We start from the raw sequence: 18,895 nt of genomic DNA, 5'->3' as shown, positions 1-18,895 counted from the left end.
TCAGTATCTATAATAGTACATATTATACTTTTACTATAATAACTATATATATATATATAAAATTTGCACTATGATCAATGAAAAAGAAGATTTAACTATATGCAATTCATAAATAATTTAGTGTACAAAGTTACTTTAGTAATTGTGTGATGGGATGGTTAGCAGGCTGGAGAGAGGTTGCATAGATGACCAAAATCAGCTTTTTTTGCCACAATTAAAAGAAGTTCATATTCATTGCACAGCCATTTATGGACAGAGCATTTCTCATCCATTATATTATCAAATAAAATATTATATTTACAATGGCAATAACTATATCCATTGTTCATGTTAACCAAAATATTGGTTAACATGAAATGTATATCAGGTTTACTCCAGTACTTGTAGTTTTAAGTGTATAATTATTTATTTAATGCGAAACTGGAAATTTAAAAATATCGTTTAATATAAAAATTTATTTTGGACCATGAATTATAATTTAATGCAAATTTCTTCTAATAACACTAAATATATGGTGCAGTAAATGACAATAAATAATCCAGAAGAAAGGAGTCACAGCAATGACAAAGCTTTTTTGTGTTAAGATTATTACTATATATTTAATACCACTCTTATACCACATGAAATTAATAATATAGTTTATTAAGTCAATTGCCTAAACTACTACACATTAAGGTGATGTTTCAGGTATCTTACCAATAACAATCATCAGACCATGTTGCTGACAGACAGTATGCAAGTCAGGTTTCTGGGAGCATCAACAAGAGGAGCCTGTCAGCAGCATGGTCTGATGATGGGTATTGGTAAGATACCTGAAACGTCACCTTCATGTATAGTAGTTTAGGCGCATGGATTAATAAACTTTATTATTAATTTCACGTGGTATAGGAGTTATATTAAATATATAGAAATAATCTTAAGAAAACAACCATGTAACGTCCTTCCATAACTATATTTTCTGTGCTCTTCAGCACATTCTTCTACTTAAGTGTGGAAGAATGTGTTGAAGAGTACAAAAGAGCACATCAGTATACACTGTGATCACAGTATATTGATGTAGGATTTACTTAAACATGTAACTACTATCAAGGGTAAAGGGAAGAGCTTTTGCTTTCATAATAGTGACTACAGTGATCTTACAGAGTTTTTAAATTCTACATAGTGGGAAAAAAAAAAAGAACCCGCATCATTCTGTTCTTTCCCCATCACTATAAACAAACCCTCTATAGGACTATGAGAGCAATTGTTACATCCAAAGTTCTATCCTACTGCTGGCTCACTCCAAATGGTTTGCAGAGAGTAGCCATACAACATCAGATATATTATGTGAAACTGGATCTCAAGCTTCTATACAACATCAACTTTCAAAGTGGACAAAGACACTTTTAAGGAAACTTGAAAAGCAACAAAGCAATTCCCATTCATTAATTTTAAAAAAATGAAATAAAAAATTTGGATCCCGTAGAAAGATAATATTATACAGATCCATTACATCTTTTTAACACAGAAACCCACCTCACATCGGGCTACTAATCCAGTTTCTTGAAGTCGTGCCCAAATACTTTGAAGCCGACCTCCATGCTCAGGATGATAAGAATTATCCCCACAAATGCACTGGTGCTTTAACATCAGACTGTCATATACAATACCTAAGAAGAAAATAAGCTTTAGTCAATTGTACTACAGTATTTAAAAATTAAATATATATATATATAGCATGCACACATGCGCGCACGCGAATGCATACCTGTAGTAAATGTATGGTGTGATGTCACAGGACTTTCTTGTGGACTTCCTACAGGACTTAATGCTACAAGGGGGCTAGACAAAGTTCGTGATAATGGTCGGATCATATGGTGTCGAGGAGTAAACGCTGAACCTATACAAAAAATATAAATCCTTTGTCTGAAAATTAAAGTGCTAATACTAAAACCTTTTAGATGAATAAATATATATTTTTAAATAATATAATTATATCTGCATTTTACTGAGATGCACACTGTAAATTATGCATTGCATTTATTAAAAATAAAAGGTTCCCTTGTATTTTTAATAAATGGATTAATAAATGAATTTAAAAATAAATAAATTACCTCTAACAATTTAATAAAAATTCTTTTATAGCTAATTTACATATTTTTTGTTGTTGTTGTTGGGTTTTTTTGGCGCAAGAGCTACTTTGGCCATATTGCGCCTGTTCTTGTCGAGAGACACAGTAAGGATTAATAAAAAGGTTTATAGGAGCATAAATATATTAATCTGTTTTAGATAGTGGAAAAACTCAGGTAAATTGGAGTTGTCTACAATCATATGTCTAATTTGAAGAGGTTCATTTAAATTTGATAGGGATCGGAATGATGTGTTTCTGGCATACTGATAGTGAGTGCACTCTATAAGAATATGTTTTACGGTTAGCGTTGAATTACAGTGGAAGCACAGTGGTGGATTATTTCCTCGCAATAAATAGTGATGTGTAAGATGGGTATGACCTATACGTGCTCTGGCAAGCACAACCTCTTCATGTCTGTTTGAACGGAAACTAGATTTCCATAGCTGTGGATTCTGTTTTATATTTCGTAACTTGTTATTTACCTGATTATGCCAAATTTCTCACCATTTTTCATTGCAAATTCGGTGTATGATTGATTTGTAGTCTGTGTAAGGAATCCGGATGTGATTATTATCGGTGGGGTTTCTTGCTGCTTTATCTGCACTCTCATTTACTGGTATTCCAGTGTGCCCTGGAATCCAACAGAATGTGACAGTCTGCCTATTGTTATGAAATTCAGATATTTGAGTTCTTATTTGATTTATTAGTGGATGTGGAGAGCGAGAATTGCCTTGGAGGGCTGTCACTGCACTCAAGGAGTCTGTATAGATAATAGTCTTCGGAGTGAAAACATGAGCAAGTAAGGTCAAACCCATCTTAATGGCATAGAGTTCTGCAGTGAAAATGCTGCATTCTTGTGGTAATGAAACAGACACTGTTGATGTTGGTAGCACCACAGCAGCTCCCACAGCTGTGTCATTTTTAGAGCCATCAGTATAAATTTGCAAAGTGTCTGCATTTGCCAAAGAGTGAGCTGCATGTAGTTTCTGAATGGTTGGATTGTTCAGGGAGTGTTTTCCCCAACGTCGGAAATAGTCATCACATGAAGGTATACACACTTTCCATGGAGACTACAATTTCTCTGTCTTGATGTAAATTGGTCAACTGCATATTCCACTGCTGAATCAGTTCTCGTAGACTGATTCCTGTAGGTTTGTTTTCAAGAGGCTTATTTCTGAAAAGGTTTACCCATTGTGGATCATAGAGGTATGACCAGATAGGATGAGATGGAAGGCTATATATTTTAACTGATAATTGAGGCGCAGCATCTTTCTCCGAAGGTGGAGTGGAGGTTCATTGGCCTCTATATATAAGCTTTGCACCGGCGAAGTCCTGAACACCCCAAGAGCAATCCTGAGCGCACTATGTTGTGTTGTGTTGAGACAGGCTAACAGAGTCTTTCGGGCAGAGTCATAAACAGGAGCACCATAATCTAATCGAGATCTGATTAAGGCCCGGTATAGGTGGAGTAGAGTATAGCGATCAGCTCCCCATGTCATAGATGAGATGACTTTAAGTATATTCAGCTTTTTCATACAGACAGTTCGCGTTTGTAGTATGTGTTTCTGGAATGTCAGTTTAGTGTCAAGAGTTATGCCCAAGAATCGGATATTGCTGGTAATTGGTATCGGTTGTCTTTCCAGTGATAATTCAGGTTCTGGATGTAGTTGGCGTTTTTTACAAAAGTGAATGGCTGCAGTTTTGGTTGCTGATAGACGGTAACCATTACATGAAGTCCATGACACTATTTTGTTCATTGCAAGCTGCAAATTTCGTTCAATGGAACGCATATTCTGTGAATGGCAAGATCATCAGCATAAAGATAGATTTCTACGTTACTCAAGATGTTCTGCGCTAAATTGTTTATCCTAAGAGCAAAGAGGGTAGCACTGAGTACCGATCCCTGTGGTACACCTTCTCTTTGGATAAGAGCTTGCGAAACAGCATTACTATAACTCACTTGAAAAGTTCTATTTTTAAGGTAACTCTCTATGATCATTGAGAGTCGACCTCTGAGTCCTATAGCATATAGGTCTTGCAGAATACCATAGCGCCAGGTGGTGTCAAAGGCTTTTTCAATATCCAGGCACACCATGACAAGATGTTCTTTCCGAATAAAGGCGTTCAGTATGTTACACTCAGCTTTCACCATAAGGTCTAATGTGGATCGGTTTTTGCGAAAGCCGTATTGATTACTACTGATGACTGAGTGGGATTCTATGTACCATACAAGTCTATCGTGTACCATCTTTTCCAATGTCTTGCCCAAGCAGCTGGTAAGGGATATCGGTCTATAGTTGCAGGGATTCGTCTGATCTTTCCCAGGTTTGGGAAAAGCTAGCACTGTTGAATGACACCATGAGCGAGGATAATAGCTTTCGGAGAAGACCCGATTCAGAAAAAGCAATAGGGAATTTAGAGCCTTTTTGTCTAGGTGTTGTAACATGACGTAATAAAGACCATCAGGTCCTGATGCCCCATTTCTTGATTTGTTTAGAGCAACCTGCAGCTCCAACATTGTAAAGGGTTGATTATATGGGAGCGCTATTCTTGTACTGAAATTTAATTTGCTTTGCTCAGTCCTTCTTTTAAGTTGCTGAAAAGATGGTTCATATGCAGCTGTATCCGAGATATTGGCAAAGTTTTCTGCTAGAGCATTAGCTATTTCAACTGGAGATGATAAATCTTGTCTATTCCATCTCAGTATTGGAGAGGATGCTGGGAGAAATCTACCATTTAGTTTTTTTATTTTATTCCAGATTATTCTGCTGTTTGTGTTCTTCATTATAGTAGAGGCAAACTGGATCCAAGAATCTTTTTTTGCCTTTTTCCTTACGAATCACGCTTTTGCTTTCAGTTTTTTGAAATTTATAAGGTTCTCGGTAGTTGGGTGTTTATGAAACAGGTTCCATGCCCTGTTTTTCTCTTTTTTTGCAAGTTGCCATGCTTCACTCCACCAAATACTGGCATGTTTAAACGAACCAGTACACATTTTTGGTATGGCCTTGGTCGCGGCATTCAGAATCTGAGATGTGATGTGCTGTGTGGCATCATCAATGGATTGGAAATTGATAATTTCATCATTGAATGAGATACTGAGAGCAAATAACTTCCAATCGGCCTTGGAAAATTTCCATTTTAAGCGGGAATTATTTACCTGAGGGATTCTAGTTATTTGGAATTCGCAAATTATTGGAAAATGGTCACTGTTTAGCGGATTGTCCAGAATTGTCCAGTGGATGAGTGGATACAATGTTGGAGAGCTGATTGTCAAGTCTATAGCTGTAGTTGTTCTAGTAGAGAAATGGATGTAAGTATCAGCACCAGTATTCAACAGTGTTATATTGTGTTTGTCAAGCAGCGACTCCAGAACTTTACCTCGTCTGTCTGAATGTGGGGAGCCCCAGATCGGGTGGTGTACATTAAAATCTCCAAATAAACAAAATGGAGGAGGGATCTGTAGTAGAAGTACTTCTAGGTCATTCTTGATTAGACCAGGCTTCGAGCCCGTGACCACCAAATACGGAGGATGCGGTAAGGTCAGGGAGTGATCACCGCATATCCCTGGAGCAATATGGCCTTAGTTGCTAATGCTCCTAAAAACCAAATAACAAACAACCCCCAAAAGAGATATCATTTTGCCTAGAAATCAGAGTGTCACCAAAGATAAGCACAGGAACAGAAGAATCCTTTTTGCGAGATATAAGACAAGACAGTTTTAGAAGGATTGAAATCAACTAAGTTGTCTTTGCCCACTGGAGAATTATCTGGAGATCGGCATTTAAGGAATTGCTAGCAGATTTTCGAGAAGTTGGAGCTGATTGAGCAGAACAAGGTTTCTCAGAATGGAAAGTGGAATGCAATGTGCTATCATCGGCAAAACTATGGATAGGATTTCCAGTCAATGGAAGAAGGTCATTAATATACAAGAGGAAAAGAGTGGAGGAAAGAACTGAACCTTGGGGGACACCAGCATTAGTGGAGAAGTTAGAAGACAGAGAGCCATCTACCATCACCCTCAGTGAGCGATCAGAGAGAAAACTGGATAACCAATTACAAAAAACAGTTGGCAAACCATAAGGTGGAAGTTTAGAATACCTTTATGCAAACACGATTGAAAGCCTTTGAGATGTCAAGAGCAACAGCTTGTGTTTCCCCAAACTTTTCCATTGAATTTGTCCATAAATGGGTAACATAATCAGAATATCACCAGTGGATCGACACTGACGGAATCCATACTGGCAATCGTTGATCAGACGGAAGGTTTCTAGGTAGTTTAAGAGTTGGTGGTTAATTGATTTCTCCATTACTTTAGAAAGAGCAGAAGTAATTGCAATGGGACGATAATTGGATGGGAGGGATTTGTCATCCTTTTTTGGAACTGGCTGGATATGAGCAAATTTCCAAGCAGAAGGAAAAACACCTTTGGAAAGTGAAAAAAGGCGGCAAAGAACAGGAGTAAGTTCAGAAGCACAGGTTTTGAGAACAAGTGGAGAAATACCATCAGGACCTGGAGCTTTCTTAGCATCAAGATTTGTCAAAATTCTTCTGACATTCTTTTGACGGAAGACCACAGGAGGCATTGAATGGAGCGTGTTGGGAATTGTGGGAGATGTTTTACCAAGGTCATTAATATATGAGTTGGAAGAAAAATGGGATGCTAGCAGGTCAGCTTTATCCTTGGCTGAAGTGACAGCAGAACCATCTGGTTTCGACAGAGGTGGGAGCAGAGATGGGCAAAAGTTGTGGCCAATAGCTTTGGCAAGAGACCAGAATGCTCGGCTACCATTAGGGCAAGAAGCAAGTTTTCTACTCATTGCCTTTTCAAAATCTTATTTGACTGAGTTACGAAAGCTTGTAGTTCATGTCAGAAAGTATGTTGACTTAAGGCATGACTCATTTATGTTGAAAAATAAATGGGTTTTCACAACTTTTCTAAGTTCCTTCTATAAGAGGCAAGAGACATTTCAACCTCTCCACATATAAAAACTTTTATATTTATGCTATTTGTATAATCTATATTAGTAGTATGCATACACCCCGTTGGAGCTGAGCTGCTCAAAGTACCCACAAGCTGTGTCTGACCCTCAAAATGAGGTTTTACCTGGCCTGTGAAAGAATTTTTAAAATTACTGCCATTCGAATTAGACATCCTAGAGGGGAAAATGTGGAACTATAGTTTTGCACAACATCAATCTGCTTCAAGGATGTTCAGATTCAAACATGCAAACAATGTGGTATACACATACGACAGAGATGCAAATACTGCAAGAACATTTCTAGAAGTTTAAAAAGCAAAACTGTTTTTGCTTTAATTGATATTCATAATTAAATATAAATTTAACAAAACATTTTATTTTTAAGGTTAAATTAAATTAGCATTAGTAGAGGCATTTTGATGAAAGAAAGCAAGCTTATGCAGCATCAGCCAAAAAATAAAAAAAAAATAAATAAATAAAAAATAACCACTTCCACTTCACCCCTCTGTTCGTTCGAAATACCTGTCCAGCTGAGCCTTAAACTTATTTAGGCTATCAACTTCCACGAGAAGGGATGGAAGTCTGTTCCACCAACCAACCACCCGCTGGCTAAAGGCAAATTTCCGCACGTCTATCCTACATCTGTCTTTCCTCAATCTGAATTTATGCCCTCTCCAGTGACTATTCTGAGCAAGAGGAAGAATCCCATCAGCATTGAGCATGCTCAAACCATTCAAGGCTTTATACACCTCTATCAGATCACCTCGCTGGTGCCTAGTCTCCAGACACTGTAATTTGCAAAACTTAAGCCTTTCTTCGTAAGAGCACCCCTTTGTTCCATTCACTAATCTTGTTAAATTCTTCAGATTAGTTATGTGATTTCTGAGAAAAACAGCCATGTGGCTTTATTAGCTCTTATCAAGAAAAAACAGTGATATTTAACTAAACTTTTCTTTACCCACCCCAAAAAGTCTCAGTAAATTCCCAATTTCTGGCCTTTCAACATAAAAGATTGCCCATTACTAACCTGGGCTATGAGAAGGAAGGTTAAGAAATACTGATATATGTAGTGCTAGGCAAGGCAAGAATATTAACAAAATACTCTCACTACATTAGACGATATGGTTTAGAAAATATTTTATGCTTCTGAACCAATGCGTTTAACAAAAGTGCTGTGGTTAACATAGTGCCTTCCATTTAACAATAAAATTGCATCTATATTATGTCATTCAGAAACTATATTAATACCTTCACTAATTTGTAGAACATGACGAGCCATCAGATCACGTTGCTGCTGAAGGAATGCTTCACGCTCTTTCTGCTGCTTTGCAAGTTCAGAGAGTGGCTGTCCATCTTTCCCCCGTCCTTCTGTCAGATCAATAACTTCAGGGTGAGGGTTAGAATATACAGGTGGGATTATGTCTTTCATTTCTTGAGCAACAGCCGCTTCAGTCTCTTCCTCTAAATTCTCTACTTGATTCTTGCTATTTGCTCGTGTTAAGACTGTCTGCCGTATATGCTAAAAAGGAAAGTAAATGATACAAAACCAAATAGTGCTGCATTGTAAAAAGAAAAATTATATATATTTACAATATATGAAAGGCATATATATTTACAATATATGAAAGGCATATATATTTACAATATATGAAAGGCATATATATTTACAATATATGAAAGGCATTTGAACGGTTTCTGGCCTATCATATATTTAATTATTGAAAAATAAAATAAACATGATAATATTAAATTGAAAATATATGTGTAACCCAATTTTTTGAATTTTATTTTTGGGAAAGAGGGTTTAGAAAAGTCATGTCCATCAAAACAAATAATTTCACAAAAGAAGAGAGCTGTGTCATATTATCAGATAATTTTTTTTTGAAAGGTCTGTCTAAGAAACAAAGGTATGAGGATATGATGAAGACATTACACAATGATTTTTTGACATACAAGAATTGAGTTAGTTCAAAAGGGGTCATAGAGTCACCAAAGAATAACACAGGTCTGGATGACCTATGATTGTGCCACAGAAAACAGTGATCTGTTTGTGATCAGATTTTGCAAGGTCATATATAAGTACAGTCAGTCCTCATATAGCACGATAGTTGTGTTCCTAGAAACCCTCGTGCAATGTAAAATCATGCAATATAAACAACAAGCCCTATGGGAAAAATAGGGTTAGGTGCCGACCACCCAAGATTGAAAACACATTTGTAACCAAAACATTACCAAGTATAATAAATAATCGTAATAAAATACTTACGTATTTTATTATGACTATTACGTAATAAAATATTGCTAATGCTTTTGCTTCTATCGTAAGCAAACTAGTTTTTTGTTTGATTTTCTATCCAAACAGATGACAGCCGTTCCATCTCTTCCAATTCTTTGTGTCTTAATCTAATGGATTTTAATTACACTTTTGAGTTGTTCCTGCTATGAAAGTTGTTTTTATTTTCTCTGCATTCTTTCTAATTCTCGGCATTGCCTCATTTAGGCCTGTAGCACGTGCAATATCACATGGTCTTTCATTTCGCTCAAAGCGTTTCACAATTTCATATTTTTTCTCTATCGATAGAGGCGGACTGGCCATTAAGCCTTACTGGGGAAACCCCAGTGGGCTGGAGGCAGGTGTGATTTTGGCCATAAACCATAGTATGAGGTCATTATAAATTTTCCTGGGTAAGAATTTTTGACCCAGTCTGCCTCCGTTTATCGATATTGCTTTTCTTTTTCTCTCTGAATCTGCAGTGTCTTCACCAGGACGCTTCCTTTTCACACCTTTTAATATTTTACTCATTTTTAGGGAATAAAGCACAATTACAAAACGAGGAGGCACGCTTGATACACATAAACAAAGCTGCGTGCGTATAGAAACTGAATAAACAACACCGTAAAGGCAGAGACTATTAACACCTCACATTTTACTAAAGCACATTTCTAGGGGGGCTACTACCATAAAACAATAAAAACAATTTCCAGTTGCGTTTCTGCTAGTGGAATCTGTTATAAACTGGTAGTAAACTCAATCTAATTGCATTTGCGATTATACTGATAGCTGGAATTGTGTTGATTTTTACGTTATTATGATGATATCGTTCCCCTATTTATGGGGAATGATATCTTATATAACACAAACCGAATTCGCTTATGCATGATTCACCTTTGTGTTTACAAGAAATGGCAGTCGAACGCAGAATCACCCCAACCAAACGCAACACGATAGGAATGAAGAGAAGATTCTGAAAATGTATTTGTTTTTTATATCAGTGAAGGGGAAACAGAGGAGCGATTATGCTATTAGTTAAGATACACATAAAATCCAAGGAAGTGAAGCCAGTTGACATCGCTGGACAGTGCAGTGTCATGTCAGTTTGGTGTGACATAAGCATTGGGAGATCAAAATTGAGAGTAGGAGTGTGCTAAGGCCTAATGACGCTGATGAGTATAATAAGAAACTGTACAGGGAAATAGAGTGGGCCAGTACATCAGAGAGTCTTATAATAGGGGATTTCCCAGATATTGACTGGAATTTGTGAGTTGGTCACTCACACACTAGCAAGGCTTTTGTGGATTTATTTGATGATTGTTTTCTACGTCAGCATGTTCGGGAGGCAACTAGAGGGAGTAATACTCTTGATTTGATTATCAGTAGTGATTCTTCATGCATTAAGAATCTACACAAAAGGAAACACTAGGTGGCAGTGATCACAGTGTGCTGAAGTGGGATTTACTCAAAGAGGTAACTACCATCAGGGGTAAAGGGAAGGGTTATTGCTTTCGTAAAAGTGACTATGATGGTCTGAGACAGTATTTAAATTCTATACAGTGGGACCAACTGAAGATGTTACCAACAGCAAATTCAAAATGGAAAGCATTCAAAGAACTTATCTTGGAAGCTACTAGGCTTTACATACCAACTAAGAAATATTGTTCAAGGTTTAGGCCTAAATGGATGTCAGATGAACTAATGAGACATATGATAGAGAAGAAAAATGCATTGGATACATATAAATTAACACATGACACAGAAGCCTATGATAGATACAAGTTGATCTGTAACCAAGTTACAAAGGAGGTTAGGCAGGCAAAGGCAGATTGCCACCTCTCAGCCCATCTGCTCAATCTTTCCAGATCCTGTTGCAGCAGCATAGTGTCAGTAGTGTCCTTGACAACCCTGCCAACCTTTGTATCGTCTGCAAACTTGGACATTAAGCTTGATATACCATCATCAATATCATTTATAAATACAGAAAACAATAATGGACCCAACACTGAACCCTGAGGGACTCCACTAATAACATTAGTCCACGATGAGCAGGGTCCATTGATTACCACTCTGTCTTCTCCCCCTCAACCACCCCTTTATCCATAGCAACTCCTCATGTGTGAATGTAGATGCAAAATATTGATTTAGTTTGTTAGCTACATGAGCAGGATCATGAACAGTTGAACCATCGATATCAAGTGGACCAATCTGATTCATTCCCTTCCTTCTAGAGTTTACATAAGTAAAGAACTCCTTGCTGTTTTTCTTTGCATCCCTTGCCAAAGATTTCTCGTAATCTGCCTTCGCCTGCCTAACCTACTTTGTAACTTGGTTACAGATCAAGTTGTATCTATCATAGGCTTCTGTGTCACATGTTAATTTATATGTATCCCATGCATTTTTCTTCTCTGCCATATGTCTCATTAGTTCATCTGACATCCATTTAGGCCTGAACCTTGAACAATATTTCTTAGTTGGTATGTAAAGCCTAGTAGCTTCCAAGATAAGTTCTTTGAATGCTTCCCATTTTGAGTTTGCTGTTGGTAACATCATCAGTTGGTCTCACTGTATAGAATTTAAATACTGTCTCAGACCATTGTAGTTGCCTTTATGAAAGCAATAACCCTTCCCTTTACCCCTGATGCTAGTTACCTCCTTGAGTAAATCCCACTTCAGCACACTGTGATCACTGCCACCTAGTAGTTCATGTATCTGCAGATTCTTAATGCATGAAGAATCACTACTGATAATCAAATCAAGAGTATTGCTCCCTCTAGTTGCCTCCCGAACATGCTGATTTAGAAAACAATCATCCAATAAATCCACAAAATCCTTGCTAGTGTGTGAGTGACCAACCCACAAATTCCAGTCAATATCTGGGAAATTAAAATCCCCCATTATAAGACTCTCTGATTTACTGGCCCACTCTATTTCCCTGTACAGTTTCTTATTATACTCATCAGAGTCATTAGGCCTATAGCACACTCCTACTCTCAATTTTGATCTCCCAATGCTTATGTCACACCAAACGGACGCGATACTGCACTATCCAGCAATGTCGACTGGCTTCACCTCCTTGGATTTTATGTGTTTCTTAACTAATAGCATAACCCCTTCTCCCTTTCTATCCTGTCTATCCTTTCTGTAGACGTTGTACTCCCCAAATTCCAGTTCTGCATTGCTTATATCTGTGTGACACCACGTCTCTGATATCCCAACAATATCTGCCTTTGATACTTTGAGCAATACCTCAAATTTATTTACCAAACTCCTAGCACTGGTGTACATGCAAGTATACATGCACCTGTTCTTTTCTTAGCTACCCTAACACAATCCATGTGTTTACTTGTACCCCAATGACTCCCAGCAGTCTCTGAAATATCCTGCATATTATTTTCTAAGCTGCTGCTCATTCCAATAGAAGCAGTGCAAGAATCACTTTCACCTCTGCCAGTGGCTACTGTTAGTCTTTTAGTCCTTGTATCCCCCCAATCTAGCAGTTTTCCGACCCACCTAATACTGCCTCAATAGCATCAGCAAACATTCTTGCACCCTTTCTATTTAAGTGTATCCCATCCCTGTAGAAGCAGTCTCTCCTGTTAACAAGTAAAAGTGTCTAGAGACTAGGCACCAGCGAGGTGATCTGATAGAGGTGTATAAAGCCTTGAATGGTTTGAGCATGCTCAATTCTGATGAGATTCTTCCTCTTGCTCAAAATAATCACCTGAGAGGGCATAAATTCAAATTGAGGAAAGACAGATGTAGGACAGACGTGCGGAAATTTGTCTTTAGCCAGCGGGTAGTTGGTTGGTGGAAGAGACTTCCATCCCTTGTCGTGGAAGTTGATAGCGTAAATAAATTTAAGGCTCAGCTGGACAGGTATTTCGAAAGAACAGAGGGGTGAATTGGAAGTGGGGTTTTTTTTTTTTTTCTGGCTGATGCTGCATAAGCTTGCTTTCTTGCATCATATGCCTCTACTAATGCTAATGACCTCCCAAAATATTTACTATTCCTCCTAAATCACCCTGTATATAATTCATAACATAAGCTTCATCGCATAACTGATGCATAGTGTTATTACTACATTAGTTATATTTGTTTAGTGTAGTATTTTTTAATTATATTGAATGTGAACAAAAATTATGCCTCAGAGCAGAGTAGCAAAGCAAAAGGCTCAAGCTAGTGGGAGTGCCATGGCTCTGGGGAGAAATGGGGGGGGGGCAGTTGTCCTCTGAATCAGTCTTATGAAATGTACTGCTTGTTTGATGTCTGCAGAGCTATCAGGAATGGGACATGATATTGCCAAGGGGATAGTTTTGTGTGTGCTCAATGTAAAGAGTGCAAGAAAATTAGGCACCAACTCAATGTTGTTATGGGCTTTTATGAGAGCTTAAAGAATAGGGTGGATGCCCTCAAAGGAATTAAATTGGGGCCCATAAAACTCTCACCTGCTCATATCAATGCCCGAGCATGCACTTGATCATCAGGCAACACAGTGGCAACCCCCCAAGGCAGAATGCATTGTTCCCCAGGAGCTAGTTATTATTGGTGACTGTATTGTCAAGGATATGGGAAATATATTGCACAAAAAATAGGTGGAATAGGACCAGGATATGTGTGCCAGGAGTAAAAGTTGATGATGTCGTAGAGCAGATATCATCTTTTAAGTGCACAAAAGTTCTACACTTAGCAGAACATTTAGTAGTGTATTTAGTAGTGTTTTTGAGTGTATAGTACTCTTTTTCAAAATATAATCATTGCTTCTTATTAATTGAACATGACATCAGAAGTGTGAAGACTGAAAATAAATGTGTAAATTACAATACGCACTGTGCAGATTTTAATTTTATAGTTTTCATATCACATTTGTGGTACAAAGAAGTGTCCTGGCATGTCAAAAATGAAATTATCACAAATAGAAATGATATTTTGATATCATAAAGATTATACTATCTTTTTTAATAATATATGAAATGACATAAAGCTTGAAATAAAGTGACAAAATGATATTAAATTAAAAACAAAATATTGCATACCTGTTTTAACAAATTATGTTGCTGTTGTTCAAATAACTGCTTCTCTCTCAAAAACTGTTCATTCTGCTGTAAAGGTAAAATCATTCCTTGGGGTTGTAACATGGGATGGCCAAGTGGCAAAGGAGCAGACTGAGTCCTCCCTAGAGGGCGCTGTATGGTTCTACATATAAAGAAATGTCTTAATATTAACAGACAAATAATATAACTTACCCAGAATACCAAATAAGAAATTATTTAATTTATAAAGTTGTAATTTATAAAGTTTAATTTATAAAGTTGAATGTGGCAATTACAAAGAAATTCGCTTTGTTATTACATAAAAGCTATATGAGAGGAGGTATATCTTAGCTACATCTTAGAGAGGAGGAAGTATTGCTGAATATAATACTGGAGAGTGTATTACTCGGAACCTGACTAATATAACATTAGTCAGGTTCTAAGCCAACCAGGAGATCCCAGGATTAAATATTTACACTAACACAAATTACAGAAAAGTAGTGAGAAGATAAACACATGAATTTAGGATTTGTTGATCTTCAAAAGACCAAGTACCCAGAAATCCACTCATCCAAACTTTAGAAAAAAAAACATATGACATCAAAGGTAATCTTTTAAAGGGAACAAGAGTTTGTATAAAAATAGCAAGCTGGCTTTGATGGTTCAATAAAGCATTTAGAAATAGTTTAAAGTTGGAGTGAAGCAGGGCTGCAATTTATCACCACTTCTTTTTTTACAGTTTTCTTATAAAATTTAAAAGAATATAATTTACCAACAAAGTTTAGCATAAGAGATATACAAATTGGATCATTACTTTTTTTTTTTTTTTTTTGATTTGGTAGTTGTTGGCGCATCGGCTTCTGTGGCCATATTGCACCTCCCAAGGTTTTTGCAGTACTTTGATCCAAGCCCGAGGCGGGAATCGAACCCGCGACCTTTAGGTTGCCAGGTAGGTACTTTACCCACTCGACTAGCCCGGTCGGAGGATCATTACTGTATGCTGATGATACTGCTCTACTAAACGGCAGACTGAAAGATCTTTGAGTAAATTAGATAAAGGTTTTATTGTTTGACAATACAGCATAAAAAATTAGTTACACAAAAACACTAAAATTGTGAAACTGATATGGACAAAGGAAATTTAGTGTAGACTAAATAACTATAATTTATATCTTTATGTTATAAAGTTTCTATTTGAATTTATTGAGCTGAGAACTGGATAAGAAATAAAGGAGTTGATCAAAAATTATAAACTTTGTAACAATTCAAGTTTTAAAGAAAATAAATGAAAGTGGCAGATGAAAGTAATGGTAAGACCATGTTTAAAATTAGCAGGATGAAGGGGGAATGTAGAGAGGAAAAAGATAATGAGTCAAGTATAATCACAAAAAGTTGGCATTTGACTACTACACATGTTCTAACAAATATATAATCCATTAATGAGTGGGTTTCTGAAATATACATGTGACTCAAAGCAAATTTTAAGGAATTTAGAATTGAAAAATCTATCTAAAAAGTAAAAAAAAAAAAGGATGAAAGCTTCCTCAATGATTCATGTTGAGGGAAATTGACCATAATCTGTCACGCTGGTCCAGTGCAGGTTGGAAGATTGACAGTATTTAGCAATCAGGGGTTTGAACATTGGTCTAATCAAACAGTGTGTGCTACTGCACTCCTGACCACTTGGCAACGCAGGCCGTTCTATGTACACAGTACATAAAATCTATGTACATACATCCTTTTAAATTTTCTCAATTTTGACTTTATAGCCAAATGTTAGAGTGGAATTACTGTCAAAAATAAAATCAAAATTTTGATTTAATAAAACAGATAAGTATTCAAAAAAAAAAAAAAAAAAAAAAACCCATCATTATTTATTTTGTTTCTTTGCAGTAATATCCTTTACATTATGTATTATCTGGTTCAGTTTCATCAACTTCTGGTTCCAAATTCCAGAAAAGTTCCTGCCCTACAGTGATTTTTGAAATTATTGTAAATATAAAAATAGCTATTATTACATGTAAACACTGTTAATATATGACAGCACATTGCTGTAGAGGTTAAAGAGAAACTATGCATAAACAGATGTAATTTACTGATACTGAATTAAAAGTCATCAAATCATATATGCATGTTCATACTTCTTTGGTCCCTCATATGAAAAAAAAAAAAAAAAAAAATATATATATATATATATATATATATATATATATAGTGTGTGTGTGTGTGTGTGTGTGTTGAATTGAAAACAAACTGGCATACACCAAGTGTTCATTTTATAATGGCAGATTAAAGTAATGGTAAGATCATGTTTAAAATTAACAGAATGAAGAGAAAAAAAAAAAAGAAAAGATAATTCCTAAATTATCTTTTTAATGTATTGTACTGTATGCTTGTCAGGTGCACAAATATACTTAATATGTAAACGGAATGCTGGCTGAGAGCTTATGTCTCAGTACTTTCCTGAATTTAACAGATTATTTAGAAGATACATGGTTAGAATACCATGGTACTATCAACAGGTGTATAGCCAGGGCTGTGCAAATGGGGAGCATTAGATGCACCACACCAGGATCCCCAACTAGGAGCCCCAATTGAGGGAGCTGTCAAAGTCTCAACATAAATAAACAAGATCCCTTTATGTTAATCCCTTTTGCATCTGGGCCCCCCAAGTACCTTTGTATGGCCCTGTGTGTAGCTTCTGTAAATGTGCTTGCTATCAGATAAGCAAACTTGCAACATTGCAAAACCATAATAAAATGAATATCTGGCATTTCATATAATGTAAAAAATACTTAAATGTTTTTACTACGTTAAAGAATATGAATGTAATAAAAAAAATACATTCATATTCTTATAGGTGAAACGAAACAGAATACTTACGCAATATTATCTTGTTGAATTAGAAAGGAGGCTGCAACAACTCACCTGTGTAATCGAGCCTGGGCAACCTGGGCATCTGTAATAACACCTCCAGGTGGGTACATAGCAGGAACCATTCCAGATATACCTGCAGCAGAATTGGGTCCTTGTTCCAAGATCTTCATCTGATGATGAATGTAACTAGGACTTGTTGGTGGGGTAAATTCTCCATCAATAACTGAAAAAAAGTATTTTTTAAACAATTGTGCACATAGCACAGTAAAAACATAATAAAACAACTGATATTTAAAATGGATTATGATTAAATTCATTATAAAAATAATACAGTATAATGAATCTTTTGTTATTTGTTCAATGGGTAATTTGTTTTATTATCAACAAGCATCTTCTAATTTTTTTTCAAGTGAATAGTTTCAAATATTCATGGTTAATAATTCTGATTTTCATGACTGGGGCTGATTTTACTTAGAAGTACTTACTCAGCACTGCTAAGGAGAAATAGTTCAAGCTACTTCATCACATACTTTGATTTCAGGAAAGCTTTTGATACTATTCCACATGTAAGACTACTGTACACATTGGAGCAGTATAGCAATAAGGACAAGTTGCTGCTATGGATAAAGGGATGGTGAGTAGGAGAAGACAGAGAGTGGTAATCAATGGACACTGCTTTCCATGGACTAATGTAATTAGTGGAGTCCCCCCAGGGTTCACTGTTGGGGCCCATTGTTTTCTATATTTATCAGTGATATAGATGAAGGTATATCAGGCTCAATGTCCAAGTTTGCATATGATACAAAGGTTGGCAGGGTTGTTAATGACAGTATGCTACTGAAATAGGATCTAGAAAAGTTGGGCAGATGAGCTGAGAGATGGCAACTGAAGTTTAATATTGCCAAATGCAAAGTACTGCATATGAGTAGTACCAGAGAAATGTATCAACGGTGTGGTACTACACTCAGGGTAGTGTAGAATGTAAAAGACCTGAGGATAATTGTGCAGTCAGATATGAAGTTTTCTGAGTAGTGCAGACAGACTGCCGGAGCAGCTAATGGGGTCTTGTCAATGTTATACAGGAATTTTGCTAGCAGGGATAAGGAGGTGATTATTATTATTATTATTAGCTATATGGTGCAAGGAAGCCTGAGGCTTATGCAGCACCAGCCAAACAAAAAAAAAAAAAAAAATTACCGAATTACCCCAAAAGAGAGAGAGAGAGAGAGAGAGAGAGAGAGAGAGAGTCAAAAGGGAATCACCAAGAAAAAGAAGAATGATGATATCCAGCTCAGGACCCTGGGTTATTCCTTTGTAATGGTCAGGCCACACCTTGAGTATTGCATACAGATGTGGATGCCTCATTTTATGAAGGATGTAGAGCTGCTGGAATGAGTACAGAGAAGGATGAGACTGTGAAGGAAACAAATGGTTGCTCTTACCAAGAAAGTCTTAAGTTCTGCAAATTGCGGTGTCTGGAGATTAGGTACCTGTGAAGTGATCTGATTGAGGTGTACAAGGCATTGAATGGGCTGAGAAAGCTCAATGCCCTTGCTCAGATTATGCACCTGAGGGGGCATAAATTCAAATTGAGAAAAGACAGTTGTAGAATAGATGTGTGGAA

The 18,895-nt window shown here is 36.6% G+C and overlaps 1 protein-coding gene across 4 annotated transcripts in view; it reads right to left on the bottom strand.

The window, feature by feature from the left end:
• The window catches only part of LOC150090364 (histone deacetylase 4-like), a 449,332-nt gene that overhangs the window by 90,596 nt on the left and 339,841 nt on the right, over positions 1 to 18,895 (bottom strand). For all 4 annotated transcript variants that reach the window (XM_090389832.1, XM_090389833.1, XM_090389834.1 and 1 more), the window contains 5 exons: positions 17,323 to 17,494; positions 14,398 to 14,557; positions 8,338 to 8,608; positions 1,748 to 1,879; positions 1,516 to 1,649 (listed from right to left, as the gene is read on the bottom strand). In XM_090389832.1, coding sequence (XP_090245958.1) covers positions 1,516 to 1,649; positions 1,748 to 1,879; positions 8,338 to 8,608; positions 14,398 to 14,557; positions 17,323 to 17,494 — 869 coding nt within the window. The remainder of the gene's footprint in view (positions 1 to 1,515; positions 1,650 to 1,747; positions 1,880 to 8,337; positions 8,609 to 14,397; positions 14,558 to 17,322; positions 17,495 to 18,895) is intronic.

The sequence above is a fragment of the Mastigoproctus giganteus genome, chromosome 2 (assembly GCF_048544385.1).
Source record: "Mastigoproctus giganteus isolate SK-2022 chromosome 2, ASM4854438v1, whole genome shotgun sequence".
Taxonomy (NCBI): domain Eukaryota; kingdom Metazoa; phylum Arthropoda; class Arachnida; order Uropygi; family Thelyphonidae; genus Mastigoproctus; species Mastigoproctus giganteus.
Note: the sequence above shows the minus strand (reverse complement) of the source record. Positions and strands in the feature narration are given on the sequence as shown.